Source organism: Caretta caretta, chromosome 6 (assembly GCF_965140235.1).
Source record: "Caretta caretta isolate rCarCar2 chromosome 6, rCarCar1.hap1, whole genome shotgun sequence".
Classification (NCBI taxonomy): domain Eukaryota; kingdom Metazoa; phylum Chordata; order Testudines; family Cheloniidae; genus Caretta; species Caretta caretta.
The window spans coordinates 121,105-138,320 of record NC_134211.1 but is presented as its reverse complement, the minus strand read 5'-3'; the positions used below and the strand labels follow the sequence as shown (position 1 = coordinate 138,320).

At 52.3% G+C, this 17,216-nt stretch overlaps 1 protein-coding gene and 1 long non-coding RNA gene across 2 annotated transcripts; one reads left to right on the top strand and one right to left on the bottom strand.

Moving 5' to 3' along the window:
• TUFM (Tu translation elongation factor, mitochondrial) lies at nt 1-17,177 on the top strand. The gene is made up of 11 exons (XM_048855437.2): nt 1-130; nt 8,412-8,458; nt 8,991-9,153; nt 9,533-9,699; nt 10,597-10,701; nt 15,554-15,718; nt 15,801-15,933; nt 16,023-16,127; nt 16,234-16,385; nt 16,482-16,601; nt 16,733-17,177. Exons 1-11 carry the CDS (start codon nt 82-84, stop codon nt 16,901-16,903), a joined length of 1,377 nt encoding a protein of 458 aa, XP_048711394.1. The 5' UTR covers nt 1-81; the 3' UTR covers nt 16,904-17,177.
• On the bottom strand, nt 11,125-15,665 carry LOC142072431 (uncharacterized). The gene is made up of 2 exons (XR_012668780.1): nt 15,538-15,665; nt 11,125-11,678 (listed from the first exon to the last, which is right to left on the bottom strand). It is a non-coding gene; the product is annotated as an uncharacterized LOC142072431 (long non-coding RNA).
• Nucleotides 17,178-17,216: the final 39 nt, after the last annotated feature.

Genomic DNA, 17,216 nt, shown 5'->3' with positions numbered 1-17,216 from the left:
TTGCCGGAAGCGGCTGTCTCCCGGTTCATTCATTGGCTCTGGCGCCCGCCGCATTTGAGTCACTTCCGGTCCTGTAGAAAGATGGCGGCGCACGCGATGTTTGCCCGCGGGGGATGGAGCAGGGCCGCCGGTCAGTGACTGGGGAGTACGAAGGACGTGGGGGCAGGTCGGGGGGTCTCTGCCGGGTGGGGGCAGGTTAGGGGGCAGGAAGGACGTGGGCGGGAGGTTGGGGGTCTCTGGGGGGAGGTTACAGGAGGTGGGGGGCAGGAAGGACGTGAGGGCAGGTTAGGGGGCAGGAAGGACGTGGGCGGGAGGTTGGGGGTTTCTAAGGGGAGATTATAGCAGGAAGGATGTGGGGGCAGGTCGGGGGGGGTCTCTGGTGGGTGGGGGCAGGTTAGGGCGCAGGAAGGATGCGGACGGCAGGTTGGGGGTCTCTAAGGGGAGATTATAGCAGGAAGGATGTGGGGGCAGGTCGGGGGGGTCTCTGGTGGGTGGGGGCAGGTTACGGCGCAGGAAGGACGTGGGCGGGAGGTTGAGGGTCTCTAAGGGGAGGTTACAGGAGGTTGGGGGCAGGAAGGACATGGGGGCAGGTTGGGGGCAGGAAGGACGTGAGCGGGAGGTTGGGGGTCTCTAAGGAGAGGTTACAGGAGATGGGGGGGCAGGTTAGGGGGCAGGAAGGACGTGGGTGGGAGGTTGGGGGTCTCTAAGGGAAGGTTACAGGAGGTGGGGGGCAGGAAGGATGTGGGGGCAGGTCGGGGGGGTCTCTGGGGGGTGGGGCCAGGTTAGGGAGCAGGAAGGATGTGGGTGGGAGGTCGAGGGTCTCTGGGGGGAGGTTACAGGAGGTGGAGGGCAGGAAGGACGTGGGGGGCAGGTTGAGGGTCTCTGGGGGGTGGGGGCAGGAAGGACGTGGGCGGGAGGTTGAGGGTCTCTAAGGGGAGGTTACAGGAGGTGGGGGGGCAGGAAGGATGTGGGGGCAGGTCGGGGGTCTCTGGGGGGTGGGGCCGGGTTAGGGGGCAGGAAGGACGTGGGTGGGAGGTTGGGGGTCTCTAAGGGAAGGTTACAGGAGGTGGGGGGGGCAGGAAGGATGTGGGGGCAGGTCGGGGGTCTCTGGGGGGTGGGGCCGGGTTAGGGAGCAGGAAGGATGTGGGTGGGAGGTCGAGGGTCTCTGGGGGGTGGGGGCAGGAAGGACGTGGGCGGGAGGATGGGGGTCTCTAAGGGGAGGTTACAGGAGGTGGAGGGCAGGAAGGACATGGGGGCAGGTCGGGGGGGTCTCTGGTGGGTGGGGGCAGGTTACGGCGCAGGAAGGATGTGGGTGGGAGCTGGGGGGTCTCTAAGGAGAGGTTACAGGAGGTGGAGGGCAGGAAGGATGTGGGGGGCAGGTCGAGGGTCTCTGGGGGGTGGGGGCAGGAAGGACGTGGGCGGGAGGTTGAGGGTCTGTAAGGGGAGGTTACAGGAGGTGGGAGGCAGGAAGGACATGGGGGCAGGTTAGGGGGCAGGAAGGACGTGGGTGGGAGGTTGGGGGTCTCTAAGGGGAGGTTACAGGAGGTGGGGGGGCAGGAAGGATGTGGGGGCAGGTCGGGGGTCTCTGGGGGGTGGGGCCGGGTTAGGGAGCAGGAAGGATGTGGGTGGGATGTCGAGGGTCTCTGGGGGGAGGTTACAGGAGGTGGAGGGCAGGAAGGATGTGGGGGGCAGGTCGAGGGTCTCTGGGGGGTGGGGGCAGGAAGGACGTGGGCGGGAGGTTGAGGGTCTCTAAGGGGAGGTTACAGGAGGTGGGAGGCAGGAAGGAGATGGGGGCAGGTTAGGGGGCAGGAAGGACGTGGGTGGGAGGTTGGGGGTCTCTAAGGGAAGGTTACAGGAGGTGGGGGGCAGGAAGGACGTGGGGGCAGGTTAGGGGGCAGGAAGGACGTGGGTGGGAGGTTGGGGGTCTCTAAGGGGAGATTACAGGAGGTGGGGGCAGGAAGGACGTGGGGGCAGGTCGGGGGGTCTCTGGCGGGTGGGGGCAAGATAGGGGGCAGGAAGGACGTGGGCGGGAGGTTGGGGGTTTCTAAGGGGAGGTTACAGGAGGTGGGGGGCAGGAAGGACGTGGGGGCAGGTCGGGGGTCTCTGGGGGGTGGGGGCAGGAAGGACGTGGGCGAGAGGTTAGGGGTCTCTGAGGGGGAGGTTACAGGAGGTAGGGAGCAGGAAGGATATGGGGGGAGGTCGGGGGTCTCTGGGGATGCGGGGAGGTCTGGTTTTCACAGTGTTTAGGGGTGGAAAGGCCAGTATGATGATTTAGTCTGACTCCCGGACACAGGCCAGGGATCTGCCTCACAATAATCTTAGAGCTGATCTGTTTGAATCCACCAGAACCCTTGATAAATTGTCCTAGTCATTAATTACCATTGGGTAATTGGATGATCTGGGAAGGGCAGGGGATTTTTGCAGGGAGAAAGGATCCTGAGAGGGGAGAGAAGGATCTGGGGGTGGAATGTAGGGGCAGGTTATGTGGTGGATGGAGATTATGGGGAGGAGCAGGGGTCAAGGGAGAGGTTGGTGGGGGCAGGGAGGCTCTGGGGGCCGGAGGTGAGTTCGGGAGAGCAGGTGGCAGTGGTGGGGTGTTTGAGGGCTCAATCATGGTGGAAGGGGGGCTAAGCAGGGAGCTGGGATCCCGAGAGAAAAGGGATGACTCTGGATCAGGCCAGAAGGGATTGTGTGGAGAGCAGATGGTGCAGCACGCAGCTTACGCTGTGGAGGGGAGTTACGGGGTTATGGGGAGGAGGAGGGATCTGGGTTTGGGGGTTGGTGGTGAGAGGAGGGAGAAGGGATTTGGAGGGTGGCTGGAGTCAGGTTGTGGGACAAAAGAGGGTTATGGGGTGATGTGGGGGGAGGAATTTTGGTGGGGGCAGGGTGGTGGTGGCAGGGGAGCAGGGATTCTGAAAGGAGAGGGATGGGGTCTGGGTTGGTGGGGGTGGGGGTGGGGAGCAGAGTAGTCTGGGGGGCGTTGGAGGAAGTGGTGGGTGTGGGAAGGGGGTTACTGGGGAGAGAGGAGAACAAAGTGGTCAGGGTTAAGGGGCGATGACACCTATTGAAGGAAATTCTGAGGAGCATGGCATGGAGTCTGAAAGAGAGGGGGCAAGGCTTTGCAGGATGGAGTGCAGTAGGGTGATGAGGGCTTTGGCGGGAGAGTGACTGAGTTTGGGTAGAAACTACTGGGGGCTGCAGCTCTGGGGACGGGCTGCCTCCGCGCAGTCAGCAGGAGACACTGATTGAGATTCTCCACCAGGACTAGGTGGGAAGTCAGACTGGATGGTCACAGAATGGGTGCTTCTGGCCTGGACAGCCAAGAGTCTGAATCCATCTGGTCTGCCTCTTGCCCCATTCACCGAGATCCATCATAACCCAGGCCCTGCCTTCACCCCAGCACTGCAAGCCCTGAGTGTTTGGACCAGCAGTGCCAGCGACCACTGATCTAAAAGGGTGCCCCCTGCTCCACCCCATGGAAGGGCGCAGTCCCTGCCCCCACTGGAGCTGAGGCCAGTCAGCCACAAGTACCACCAGACACTGGGCTGGAAGGGACCTCGAGAGGTCGTCTAGTCCAGCACCAGCACCGAGGCAGGGCCAAGTAACCCTAGTCCAGCCCCAGCTGGGGTTTGTCCAGTCTGTTCTCAAAACCCTCCAGAGACAGGGACCCCACAGCATTCCTAGATAACCTGTTCCAGAGCTGAACTAGCTTCCTAGTTTGAAAGTTTTTCCTACTATCTTACTTAAATCTCCTTTGCCAAGATTGAGCCTGTTACTTCTTGTCCTGCCTTCATAGAATCATAGAATATCAGGGTTGGAAGGGACCTCAGGAGGTCATCTAGTCCAACCCCCTGCTCAAAAGCAGGACCAATCCCCAATTAAATCATCCCAGCCAAGGCTTTGTCAAGCCTGACCTTAAAAACTTCTAAGGAAGGAGATTCCACCACCTCCCTAGGCAACGCATTCCAGTGTTTCACCACCCTCCTAGTGAAAAAGTTTTTCCTAATATCCAACCTAAACCTCCCCCACTGCAACTTGAGACCATTACTCCTTGTCCTGTCCTCTTCTACCACTGAGAATAGTCTAGATCCATCCTCTCTGGAACCACCTCTAAGGTAGTTGAAAGCAGCTATCAAATCCCACCTCATTCTTCTCTTCCGCAGACTAAACAATCCCAGTTCCCTCAGCCTCTCCTCATAAGTCATGTGTTCCAGACCCCTAATCATTTTTGTTGCCCTTCGCTGGACTCTTTCCAATTTTTCCACATCCTTCTTGTAGTGTGGGACCCAAAACTGGACACAGTACTCCAGATGAGGCCTCACCAATGTCGAATAGAGGGGGACGATCACGTCCCTCGATCTGCTCGCTATGCCCCTACTTATACATCCCAAAATGCCATTGGCCTTCTTGGCAACAAGGGCACACTGCTGACTCATATCCAGCTTCTCGTCCACTGTCACCCCTAGGTCCTTTTCCGCAGAACTGCTGCCTAGCCATTCGGTCCCTAGTCTGTAGCTGTGCATTGGGTTCTTCCGTCCTAAGTGCAGGACCCTGCACTTATCCTTATTGAACCTCATCAGATTTCTTTTGGCCCAATCCTCCAATTTGTCTAGGTCCCTCTGTATCCTATCCCTGCCGTCCAGCGTATCTACCACTCCTCCCAGTTTAGTATCATGCACAAATTTGCTGAGAGTGCAATCCACGCCATCCTCCAGATCATTTATGAAGATATTGAACAAAACCGGCCCCAGGACCGACCCCTGGGGCACTCCACTTGACACCGGCTGCGAACTAGACATGGAGAGATTGATCACTACCCCTTCAGTGAACACAGATCGTTGTTCCCCGTGAAAGAAAGCGTAGAATCAAATAAAGTAAAAATCTTAAATGAACCAAACTGTACCACAGAATCTTTATGGATAGTAATTCCATGCTCTAAGAATAAGGATATAGCAGTAGGGATATATCACCAACCATCTGACCACGATGGTGTTAGTGACTGTGAAATGCTCAGTGAGATTAGAGAAGCTATTAAAATAAAAAACTCAGTTGAAATTCCCCATTATTATTATCTCCATATTGACTTGGTACTTATCGCCTCAGGACGGGATGCAGAGATAAAGCTTCTTGGCACCTTAAATGACTGATTCTTAGAGCAGCTGGTCCTGGAACTCACAAGAGGAGAAGCTGTTCTTGATTTAGTCCTAAATTGAGCACAGGATCTGGTCCAAGAGCTGAAGATAGCTGGACCACTTGGTAATAGTGACCATAATATAATTAAATTTAACATCCCTGTGGCAGGGAAAACACCACAGCAGCCCAACACTATATCATTTAATTTCAGAAAAGGGGAACCACACAAAAATGAGGAAGTTAGTTAAAAATTAAAATGTACGGCGTCAAAAGTGAAATGCCTGCGAGCTGCATGGAAACTTATGGTGTCCTTAAAAAAAGAGGCTCAACTTAAATGTACACCCCAAATTGAAAAACATAGAGAACCAAAAAAGAGCCACTGTGGCTAAACAATAAAGTAAAAGAAGCAGTGAGAGGCAAAAAGGCATCATTTAAAAAGTAGAAGTTAAATCCTAGTGAGGAGAATAGAAAGGAGCACTGGGAAAGAGAGTATAAAAATACAATTAGGAAGGCCAAAAAAGAATTTGAAGAACAGCTGGCCAAAGACTCAAAAAGTAATAGCAAAAATGTTTTTAAGTACATCAGAAGCAGGAAGCCTGCTAAACAACCAGTGGGGTCACTGGACGATCGAGATGCTAAAGGAGCACTTAAGGACGATAAGGCCATTGTGGAAAAACTAAATGAATTCTTTGCATCAGTCTTCAAGGTTAAGGATGTGAGGGAGATTCCCAAACCTGAGCCATTCTTTTTAGATGACAGATCTGAGGAACTGTCCCAGATTGAGGTGTCATTGGAGAAGGTTTTGGAACAAACTGATATACCATCTATTACTATTTAGTTTTCACCCAAGAGTTCTGAAGGAATTCAAATGTGAAATTGCAGAACTACTAACTGTAGTCTGTAACCCATCATTTAAATCGGCTTCTGTACCAAATGACTGGAGCATAGCTAATGTGGTGCCAATTTTTAAAAAGGGCTCCAGAGGTGATCCCAGCAATTACAGATCGATAAGCCTGACTTCAGTACTGGACAAACTGGTTGAAACTATAGTAAAGAACAAAATTGTCAGACACGTAGATGAACATATGTTGGGGAAGAGTCAACAGAGTTTTTTGTAAAGAGAAATTATGCCTCACCAATCTACTAGAATTCTTTGGGGGGGTCAAGAAGCATGTGGACAAGGGGGATCCGGTGGCTACAGTGTACTTTAATTTTCAGAAAGCTTTTGACAAGGCCCCTCACCAAAATCTCTTAAGCAAAGTAAGCTGTCATGGGATAAGGGGGAAGGTCCTCTCATGAATTGGTAACTGGTTAAAAGATAGGAAACAAAGGGTAGGAATAAATGGTCAGTTTTCAGAATGGAGAGAGGTAAATAGTGGTGTTCCCCAGGGATCTGTACTGCGACCAGTCCTATTCAGCATATTCATAAATGATCTGGAAAAAGGGGTAAACATTGGGGTGGCAAAATTTGCAGATGATACAAAACTACTCAAGATAGGTAAATCCCAGGCAGACTGCAAAGAGCAACAAACGGATCTCTCAAAACTGGGTGACTGAGCAACAAAATGGCAGATGAAATTCAGTGTTGATAAATGCAAAGTAATGCACATTGAAAAATGTAATCTCAACTATAATATAAAACGATGGGGTCCTAAATGAGCTGTTACCACTTGTAAGAGAGATCTTGGAGTCACTGTGGAGAGTTCTTTGAAAACATCCCCTCAATGTGCAGGAGCAGTCAAAAAAGCGAACAGAATATTGGGCATCATAAAGGGAGAGATAAGACAGAAAATATCATATTGCCTCTAATCCGTGATACGCTCACATCTTGAATACTGCCTGCAGATGTGGTCACCCCATCTCAAAAAAGATATATTGGAATTGGAAAAGGTACAGAAATGGGCAACAAAAAATGATTAGGGCTATGGAACGGTTGCTGTATGAGGAGAGATTAATAAGACTGGGACTTTTCAGCTTGGAAAAGAGACGACTAAGGAGAGATATGATAGAGGTTTATAAATCATGACTGGTGTAGAGAAAGTAGATAAGGAAGTGTTATTTACTCCTTCTCATAACACGAGAACTAGGGGTCACCAAATGAAATTAATAGGCAGCAGGTTAAAAACAAACAAAAGGAAGTATTTTTTCATACAACACACAGTCAACCTGTGGAACTCCTCACCAGAGGATGTTGTGAAGGCCAAGACTATAACATGATTCATAAAAGAACTAGATAAGTTCATGGAGGATAGGTCCATCAATGGCTATTAACCAGGATGGGCAGGGATGGTGTCCCTAGTCTCTCTTTGCTAGAAGCTGGGAATGGGTGACAGGGGATGGGTCACTTGGTGATTCCCTGTTCTATTCATTCCTTCTGGGGCACCTGGCATTGGCCACTGTCGGAAGACAAGATACTGGGCTAGGTGGATCTCTGGTCTGACCCAGTAGGGCCGCTCTTATGTTCTTACCCTCTATAACAGCCCATAACCAAGCTGAAGAGTTCCTCCTCCGTCTTCTCTTCTCTAGACTAAACAGGCCCAGATTCTTAACCTTTCCTCACAGGTCAGGTTTTCTAAACCTTTGATCAGTTTTGTTGCTCTTCTGTTGACTCTCCAGTTTGTCCCCATCTCCCCTAAACTCTGGCACCTTGAATTGCACCCAGCACTCCAGCTGAGGCCTCACCATTGCCAAGGGCAACAACTACCTCCTGTGTCTTACATACAACGCACCTGTTAATACATCCCAGACTGAGATCTGCCTTTTCGCTCCTGTGACTGCCAGCCAATGAGTCCCTGATTTGTAGCCATGCATTGGATTTTAACTTAAGTGCTTGTCTTGTCTTTACGGCTTGTTGATTTCAGTCCAACTCTCCACTTTCTCGAGGTGGTTTTGTATTGTGAGGATAATGACTAGCTGTCCGTGCTAGATCCCAGTGGAGAATGGGCCCCGGCATGCTGAGGAATGTGCAGTCTAGGTAGAGTCGGAGAGGGAAAGTGAAATATGGAAAGGAGATGGGGCTTGTTCAGTGCCGGAGCTGGGGAGTGAACCCAGGAGTCCAGCCCAGGGCCCCACCACTTGGTGTGCAAGGTGCTGCACAAACACAATAGAGACAGTCCCTGCCCCAAAGAGCTTCCGATCCAGGCACCAATCGAGAAGCACCAGGGGCTCCTGATGACCAGGGTGGGGTGGGGCCTCCAAGCTGACAGGAGATGGGTGCGCAGGGCAGTGACTGAAGAGCACGACAGGGTGATCACAGCTTTTCCCTGTCCCTCTTACAGGCCTCCGGGGCTGCCTCTCCCACCATCTGCTGGGCGTCTTGGGGACGGTAAGGAGCCACCTGGCTGGGATGGACTGTGGGGGAAACTGCCATGACCATACAGACGTACACACACACACTACCCCAGTGCACTGGGGTGTTTGGGGGCTTGGCCATGGAAGAGGGAAACTGGGGGTGAGGAGGGAGTTGGGGCAGCTATGTTGGGATGGGTTGGAGTTGTGGAGTTAGGGTAGGGAGGTGAGGGGGACATGGGTAGGGGGCCATAGGATGGGGGTTTGGGGGCTGTGATGGGGTGTGATTGGCAAAATGGGTTGTGGGGAGCCTAGCTGTGTTGGGGGGGGGGGGCTTGGAGAACCCTGGTTGGCTGGTGAGGTTGGGGGTGGCCATGGAAGCTATGTTGCATGTCGTGGATGGATGGGGAGCTGGGGCGGGGGGGATGGGGATGTGGGGGGTGGAGCCCGGGTGTGGTCAGTGGAGGGATGTGGGGAGCTGTGGTGAGTGGGGTTGGGGATGGGGATGTGGGGAGCTGTGGAGAGGGCCATGGGGGGTATACTCGTGCCAAGGCTCCCTGTGCCCCTAGGTGTCCCTGCCCAGCCCAGTCTCCCGCCTCTGCCCCATCCTGGTGCGCAGCTTCGCTGTTGAGGCCAAGAAAACCTACGTGCGGGACAAGCCCCATGTCAACGTGGGCACTATTGGGCACGTGGACCACGGCAAGACCACACTGACAGCTGCCATCACCAAGAGTGAGTGGGGGGGCCTGGAGCAAGGGGTTGTGCGTCCTGGGGTTTCCTGTGCCCCTGGCCCCATTGGTTGGGTCACGGTAGCCGCCAGAGGACCCTGCTGAGACGAGGTGCTGCCCACAACCACTGCCCAGGCGTGCCGATGCATTGTGCTGGGTGCTGCAGAGACCCAAAGGGAACAACTCCTGTCCCCAAGAGCTCCCCGGCTAAAGGGCTGAGAGTGGAAACAGGAGCCAAGTGGAGAAAGGACTGGCCCAAGGTCATAGAGAAGGTCACTGGCAGAGCTAGGAATTGAACCCAGGAGTCCTGGCTTCCAGCCTGCCTCTCCTCCCCAGCTGGTTACTCACCCCCTTTTTCTGCACCCCCCCCCGCTCCCTCCCAGTCCTAGCTGAGGCTGGAGGTGCCAGGTTCAAGAAGTACGAGGAGATTGACAACGCGCCGGAGGAGAAGGCTCGTGGTATCACCATCAACGCCTCCCATGTGGAGTACGCCACAGCCAACCGGCACTACGCCCACACCGACTGCCCTGGCCACGCTGACTACGTCAAGGTGAGGGGGATGGGGGCGGACCTGCCCCTTTCAGCCTGTGGGTGAGTCGTTGTGGCTGCCCAGTAGTACCACATTTCCCAGAATTCTGCTGTCTTAAAGGGCCAAGCCCCCCCTTGCCTCCTAGTCCCCGAATGTGCCCCCTCAATCTCTTCCTCTGTCCTCACGTGCCCACCCCCAATTGCCCCACTGTCCCTGCCCACACCCTCCTGTTCCTGCCTCTATCCCTAACCCCACAGCCCTGTGCCTGTCTCTCTGCACCTCCGTACCCCCAAAACTCACCCCCTCTAGCCTGTCCCTCCTTCTGTCCCCAAACATACTCACCTTTGTCCACCTCTGTGCCCCTCCCTTTGTCCACCCCCCTGTCCCCACATTCACCATCCTTCTGTTCCCAAAGACAGATTCTCCCCCGCAATCCCTTTGTCTGTCCTCACACACCCCCTCAGTTCCTTCGTCTGGCCCCCAAGACACCCCCACTCACCCCTGCTTCCTCCTCCTGGCCCCCGAGACAGCCCTCTGTCCCCAAACACACAGCCCACCGTCCACCCAATCCCTCCCTCTGTTCTCACATGCACCCTGCTTTCTCCTCCCGGCCCCAAGATTCTCCCCCCTCTCCCCCGCTTCCTTCTCTCGCCCCTGAGGAACAGTGGGCAGGTGGGGAGCGGCAAAGGGCAGGGGTAGACAGGCGGGGGAGCAGCAAGGGGCCTGGGTGGGGAGCAGCTGTTCTGGGGATTGGGTCTGTGTGTGTCACCCTGACAACTTCACCACCAAGCTCGGTGCATCAATAACACATTCCCGCCCCCCAGTTCTGTTCCCTCCCCATACTGTGCTGGCTCCACGGGCTCCCCTGCCCCCATCCCCTGGTCCCGGCACCTGAGCACCGCCGTCCCTGTCTTCCAGAACATGATCACTGGCACCGCTCCCCTAGACGGCTGCATCCTTGTTGTGGCGGCAACAGATGGGCAGATGCCGCAAACCCGAGAGCACTTGCTGCTGGCCAAACAGGTGAGGGGGGGTGATGGGTTCCCCAGGTGCAACCTGGAACTGGGGTACTACTGAGCCCTCTAGCTTACCAGCCTGGGGTCACTCCCTCACTGTGATGCTGGGACAAGCTGCAAACCCCTCCAGGTCCTGCACGCACACAGCCATCCACAGGCAGGGACACCGCCAGCTGAGTTAAATGAATGCTTCTCCTAGCTACTCATGAACCAACACTAGAGAGACTCCAGCCAATTTCCCCCAGCTCCGCAGCCGAGGATCCCAGACCTGGACTGTCCTGCCCTGGTCAGAAGCCTGGCTGGTGTAAGTTTATTACCCAGTCTGCCCCTTCTACAAAGGAAAGTGCATGTGCACCAACCCTTGCACCCTGAGCAGATTCCCCAAGCACTTCAAGCAAAATGCGCTGTTGTAGGTAAAATACCAAACAGATTTGTTAGCGACAGACAGATGGATTGTAAGTGATTATAAGTAATAGGCATGCAGCTCAAAGTTGGTTACCTAAGAAATAAAACACATTTGCAGTCTGAGTTCTATTAACTAGGCAGGATTTGAATCAGGCCGTATCTCACTCTGGGAGATGGTAGAGTTTCTGAATACGCGGGCTGGGGTTCTCCTTTCCAGCCTGGGATCCCCTTCCCAGTTCCGTGTCTTCCAGCCGGGTTTCCAGGTGTTGAGTTGTGGTGGGTGAGGACCAGTGATGATGTCACTTCCCCCTTTTATAGCTTCTTCCAGCTTGCGGGAAAGAGCCTTTGCTATGATTGAGTCAAGCAGCCTCCATTGTGTACCTGCTCGCTCTGAGACGTCTCCATTGTACACACTCCTGGGACAGGCCCTGGGAGTGTGGATTCCCCTTAATGGGCCATCAGCGTTGTCTGGCCCTTCTGTTGTTGTACCTGAAAGGCTGGTTGTGGTTGTCTCCCAACAACATATTTCACAAACACATACACAGCAGAACTTCATAACTTCCCATCCAATGACAGCACCTACAATCCAACAGGAGATTAATGTTCAACAGCTCAAGACTTTTAACATGATACCTCCCAGTTCCACCTGCAGGGCCGATTAGACAGGCAGAACTGCAGGGTCTCAATGCGTGGATGAGACAATAGTGTAGGGAGGAGGGGTTTAGATTTATTAGGAACTGGGGAAGCTTTTGGGAGAGGGGGAGTCTATACAGGAAGGATGGGCTCCACCTAACCAAAATGGAACCAGATTGCTGGCACTTAACATTAAAAAGGTCATAGAGCAATTTTTAAATTAGGGGCTGGGGGAAAGCCATCAGGTGTGGAGGAGCACATGGTTCGGACAGAGACATCCCTTAGGGGAGGATCTATTAATAGAGATTCTCTATGTCCTAGTGAGGATGAGAGGATGGGAAATGATAAAATACAGGCAGGGTCTGATCAGAAACAATCAAATAAGAGTCCCATTCAATTACATCATGTAATGGCAGACAGCTAAAAAGAGACAAGTTTTTTAAGTGCTTATATACCAATGCTAGAAGTCTAAATAATAAAATGGGTGAACTAGAGTGCCTTGTGTTAAATGAGGATATTGATATAATAGGCATCACAGAAACTTGGTGGAATGAGGATAATCAATGGGACTCAGTAATACCAGGGTACAAAATGTATCAGAAGGACAGAACAGGTCATGCTGGTGGGGGAATGGCACGATATGTGAAAGAAAGCATAGAATCAAATGAAGTAAAAATTGTAAATGAATTAAATTGTACCATAGAATCTCTATGGATAGTAATTCCATGCTCTAATAACAAGAATATAGCGGTAGGGAGATACTACCGACCCCCTGACCAGGATGCTGATAGCAACTGGGAAATGATCAGGGAGATTAGAGAGGCTATTAAAATTAAAAACTCAATAATAATAATAGGGGATTTCAACTATTCCCATATTGACTGGGTACATATCACCTCAGAATGGGATGCAGGAATAAAAGTTTCTTGACACCTTAAATGACGGCTTCTTGGAGCAGCTGGTCCTGGAACTCACTAGAGGAGAGGCAATTCTTGATTTAGACCTAAGTGGAGCACAGGATCTGGTCCAAGAGGTGACTATAGCTGGACCGCTTGGTAATAGTGACCATAATAAATTTAATATCCCTGTGGCAGGAAAAACACCACAGCAGCCCAACACTGTAGCATTTAATTTCAGAAAGGGGGACAACACAAAAATGAGGAAGTTAGTTGAACAAAAATTAAAAGGTACAGCGCAAAAAGTGAAACCCCTGCAAGCTGTGTGGAAACTTTTTAAAGACACCATAATAGAGGCTCAGCTTAAATGTAGCCCCCAAATTAAAAAACATTGTAAGCGAACCAAAAAAGAGCCACCGTGGCTAAACAACAAAGTAAAAGAAGCAGTGAGAGGCAAAAAGGCATTGTTTAAAAAGTGGAAGTTAAATCCTAGTGAGGAGAATAGAAAGGAACACTGGGAAAGAAAGTATAAAAATACAATTAGGAAGGCCAAAAAAGAATTTGAAGAACAGCTAACCAAAGACTCAAAAAGTAATAGCAAAAATGTTCTTAAGTACATCAGAAGCAGGAAGCCTGCTAAACAACCAGTGGGACCACTGGACAATCGAGGTGCTAAAGGAGCACTTAAGGACGATAAGGCCATTGTGGAAAAACTAAATGAATTCTTTGCATCAGTCTTCAAGGTTGAGGATGTGAGGGAGAATCCCAAACCTGAGCCATTCTTTTTAGATGACAGATCTGAGGAACTGTCCCAGATTGAGGTATCATTAGAGGAGGTTTTGGAACAAATGGATAAATTAAACAGCAGTAAATCACCAGGACCAGATGGTATCATCCAAGAGTTCTGAAGGAACTCAAATGTGAAATTGCAGAACTACTAACTGTAGTCTGTAATCCATCATTTAAATCCGCTTCTGTACCAGATGACTGGAGGATAGCTAATGTGACTCCAATTTTTAAAAAGGCTCCAGAGGTGATCCCGGCAATTACAGGCCGGTAAGCCTGACTTTAGTACTGGGCAAACTGGTTGAAACTATACTAAAGAACAATATTGTCAAACATATAGATGAACATAATTTGTGGTAGGAAGAGTCAACATGGTTTTAGTAAATGGAAATTATGCCTCACCAATCTACTAGAATTCTTTGAGGGGGTCAACAAGCATGTGGACAAGGGGAATCCAGTGGATATAGTGTACTTAGATCTTCAGAAAGCCTTTGACAAGGTCCCTCTCCAAGGGCTCTTACGCAGGGGTTCTCAAACTGCGGGTCGGGACCCCTCGGGTTCATGAGGTTATTACATGGGGGGTCTTGAGCTGTCAACCTCCACCCCAAACCCTGCTTTGCCTCCAGCATTTATAATGGTGTTAAATATATAAACAAGTGTTTTCAATTTATAAGGGGGGGGTCACACTCAGAGGCTTGCTATGTGAAAGGGGTCACCAGTGCAAAAGTTTGAGAGTCACTGCTCTTAACGCAAAAGTAAGTTGTCATGGGATAAAAGGGAAGGTCCTCTCATGGATTGGTAACTGGTTGGTTAAAAGATAGGAAACAAAGGGTAGGAATAAATGGTCAGTTTTCAGAATGGAGAGAGGTAAATAGTGAGGTCCCCCAGGGGTCTGTACTGGGCCCAGTCCTATTCAACATATTCATAAACGATCTGGAAAAAGGGGTAAACAATTAGGTGGCAAAATTTGCAGATGATACAAAATTACTAAAGATAGTTAAGACTTTGGGAGACTGCAAAGAGCTACAAAAGGATCTTTCAAAACTGGGTGACTGGGTAACAAAATGGCAGATGAAATTTAATGTTGATAAATGCAAAGTAATGCACATTGAAAAACATAATCCTAACCACTCAAGAAAGATCTTGGAGTCATTGTGGAGAGTTCTCTGAAAACATCCACTCAATGTGCAGCAGCAGTCAAAAAAGCCAACAGAATGTTGGGTATCATTAAGAAAGGAAGAGATAAGACAGAAAATATCATGTTGCCTCTATATAAATCCCTGGTTCGCCCACGTCTTGAATACTGTGTGCAGATGTGGTTGCCCCATCTCAAAAAAGATATATTGGAATGGAAGAGGTTCACAAAAGGCAACAGCAATGATTAGGGCTGTGGAACGGTTGCTGTATGAGGAGAGATTAATAAGACTGGGACTTTTCAGCTTGGAAAAGAGATGACTAAGGGGAGATATGATTGAGGTCTATAAAATCATGACTGGTGTAGAGAAAGTAGATAAGGAAGTGGTGTTTACTACTTCTCATAACACAAGAACTAGGGGGTCACCCAATGAAATTAATAGGCAGCAGGTTTAAAACAAACAAAAGGAAGTATTTCTTCACAGAACGCACAGTTAACCTGTGAAACTCCTTGCTAGAGGATGTTGTGAAGGCCAAGACCATAACTGGGTTCAAAAAAGAACTAGATAAATTCATGGAGGATAGGTCCATCAATGACTATTAGCCAGGATGGGCAGGAATGGTGTTCCTAGCCTCTGTTTGCCAGAAGCTGGGAATGAGCGACTGGGGATGAATCACTTGATGATTCCCTGTTCTGTTCATTTCCTCTGGAGCACCTGGCATTGGACCACTGTCATTAGACAGGATACTGGGCTAGACAGACCTTTGGTCTGACCCAATAGGGCCATTCTTATGTTCTTCTGTACCTCACAAGGCAGACTTTGTACCAATCAAGTCATAATCCTATCCCAGTGGTGAATATGGGGCTGACAGGGTGCTGTTGTGGGGTACAGAGTGTCACGGGTTTGCCAGAAGTCCTGGGTGTGGGCTGTGAGCCAGGGGATCCCCTCCCCAAGGACTGGGCTGGGGTTGGCTGGGTTGTCCCTCACCCTGTGGCCCCCTCAGATCGGGGTGCGGCACATTGTGGTGTACATCAACAAGGCGGATGCGGTGGAGGACCAGGAGATGCTGGAGCTGGTGGAGCTGGAGATCCGGGAGCTGCTCTCCGAGTTTGGCTACGAGGGGGAGAAGACGCCCGTCATTGTGGGCTCTGCCCTCTGCGCCCTGGAGGTGAGTGCCCCCTTCTCTTCCCCACCCTCTCAGCAGTGCCTCACCTGCCCGCTGCCCATGATAATGCCCTCCCTTCCCCCAGCACCGCAGCCCCGAGCTGGGACTGAACTCCATTCTGAAGCTGCTGGACGCAGTCGACATGCACATCCCGCTGCCCATGAGGGAGCTGGACAAGCCGTTCTTGCTGCCCATCGAGTCAATCTACTCCATCCCAGGTAATGCCCGCTGTCCCCCCTGCCCTGTGCCTTTCCAGGGACCCCCCCACTCCCCAGGGTGCCGTGGCACTGACCCCTCTGCCTTGCAGGGCGTGGGACCGTGGTGACAGGGACACTGGAGCGTGGCATCATCAGGAAGGGGGAGGAGTGCGAATTTGTGGGGCACAACCGGAACCTGCGCTCTGTGGTGACAGGTAGGGGGTGCAGCTAACAGAACCCCTCACCTCTCTCCTCCCAGTGCTGGGAGAACCCCACTGCCCAGGCTGGGGAACCCAGGCTCACCCCATCACTTCCCCACAGGCATTGAGATGTTCCACCAGAACCTGGAGCGGGCCGAGGCTGGGGACAACCTTGGTGCGCTGGTGCGGGGGCTGAAGCGGGAGGACATGCGGCGTGGCATGGTGATGTGCAAACCGGGCTCCATCAAGCCCCATCAGAAGATCGAGGCCCAGGTGGGGCCTGTGCTGGGGCAGTTGCAGCAGTGGGCTGGCTGGGGCGGGAGAAGGAGGGCTGCTGGGTGGTAACAGTTTCTCCCTCTGTCCCCCCAGGTGTACATCCTCAGCAAGGAGGAGGGTGGGCGGCACAAGCCTTTTGTCTCTAACTACATGCCTGTCATGTTCTCCCTTACCTGGGACATGGCCTGTCGGACCATCTTGCCCCCTGGAAAGGTACAGAGCCCCCCTATCCTGCCCCCAGCCACAGCCCTCCTTTTCCCCAAACTTCCTCCCCATCCCTGTCAGTGGTGGCCAGTAGCCAGCCTATGCCGCTCTGACCTGCCCCCACTCTTCCCCCATGGCAGGAGATGGTGATGCCCGGCGAGGACACAGCCCTGACCCTCACCCTGCGGCAGCCCATGGTGCTGGAGGAAGGTCAGCGCTTCACGCTGCGTGATGGCAACCGCACTATTGGCACTGGCGTGGTCACCAAGACGCTGGAAATGGGGCCAGATGATGACAAGTGGGGAGCTTAAAGGCTGGGCTGACCCAGCTCTGCCCCCAGGGCTGTGTCTGCAAACAGTGGGGGAGGGGCTAGTTCTGTCTGGTGTCCTTCTCTGTGTGGGGATGCCCCAAGAACCTGTTTATCACGGCAGCATTGCAGTCACCCAGAGCTGGGTGCAAGCTGCTGCTGTGGGGCAACAGAAATCAAACTGCTCCCCTGCCCAGAGCCCCTCCAGCAGGGGGCTAGCAGGGCTTAGGCAGCTTCCTGCTGTTTGGTTTCTTTTGTTAATAAAGGTGCGAATCACAGCTGGGTTCTTCCTGCTTCTTGGGGGGGTGCGGTGTGCT

Coding starts and splice junctions, on each gene's coding strand:
- TUFM (XM_048855437.2), top strand. CDS start 82: ATGGCGGCGCACGCGATGTTTGCCCGCGGGGGATGGAGCAGGGCCGCC. Junction 8,459..8,990: donor TGCTGGGCGTCTTGGGGACG/GTAAGGAGCCAC, acceptor CTGTGCCCCTAG/GTGTCCCTGCCCAGCCCAGT. Junction 16,128..16,233: donor CCTGCGCTCTGTGGTGACAG/GTAGGGGGTGCA, acceptor ACTTCCCCACAG/GCATTGAGATGTTCCACCAG.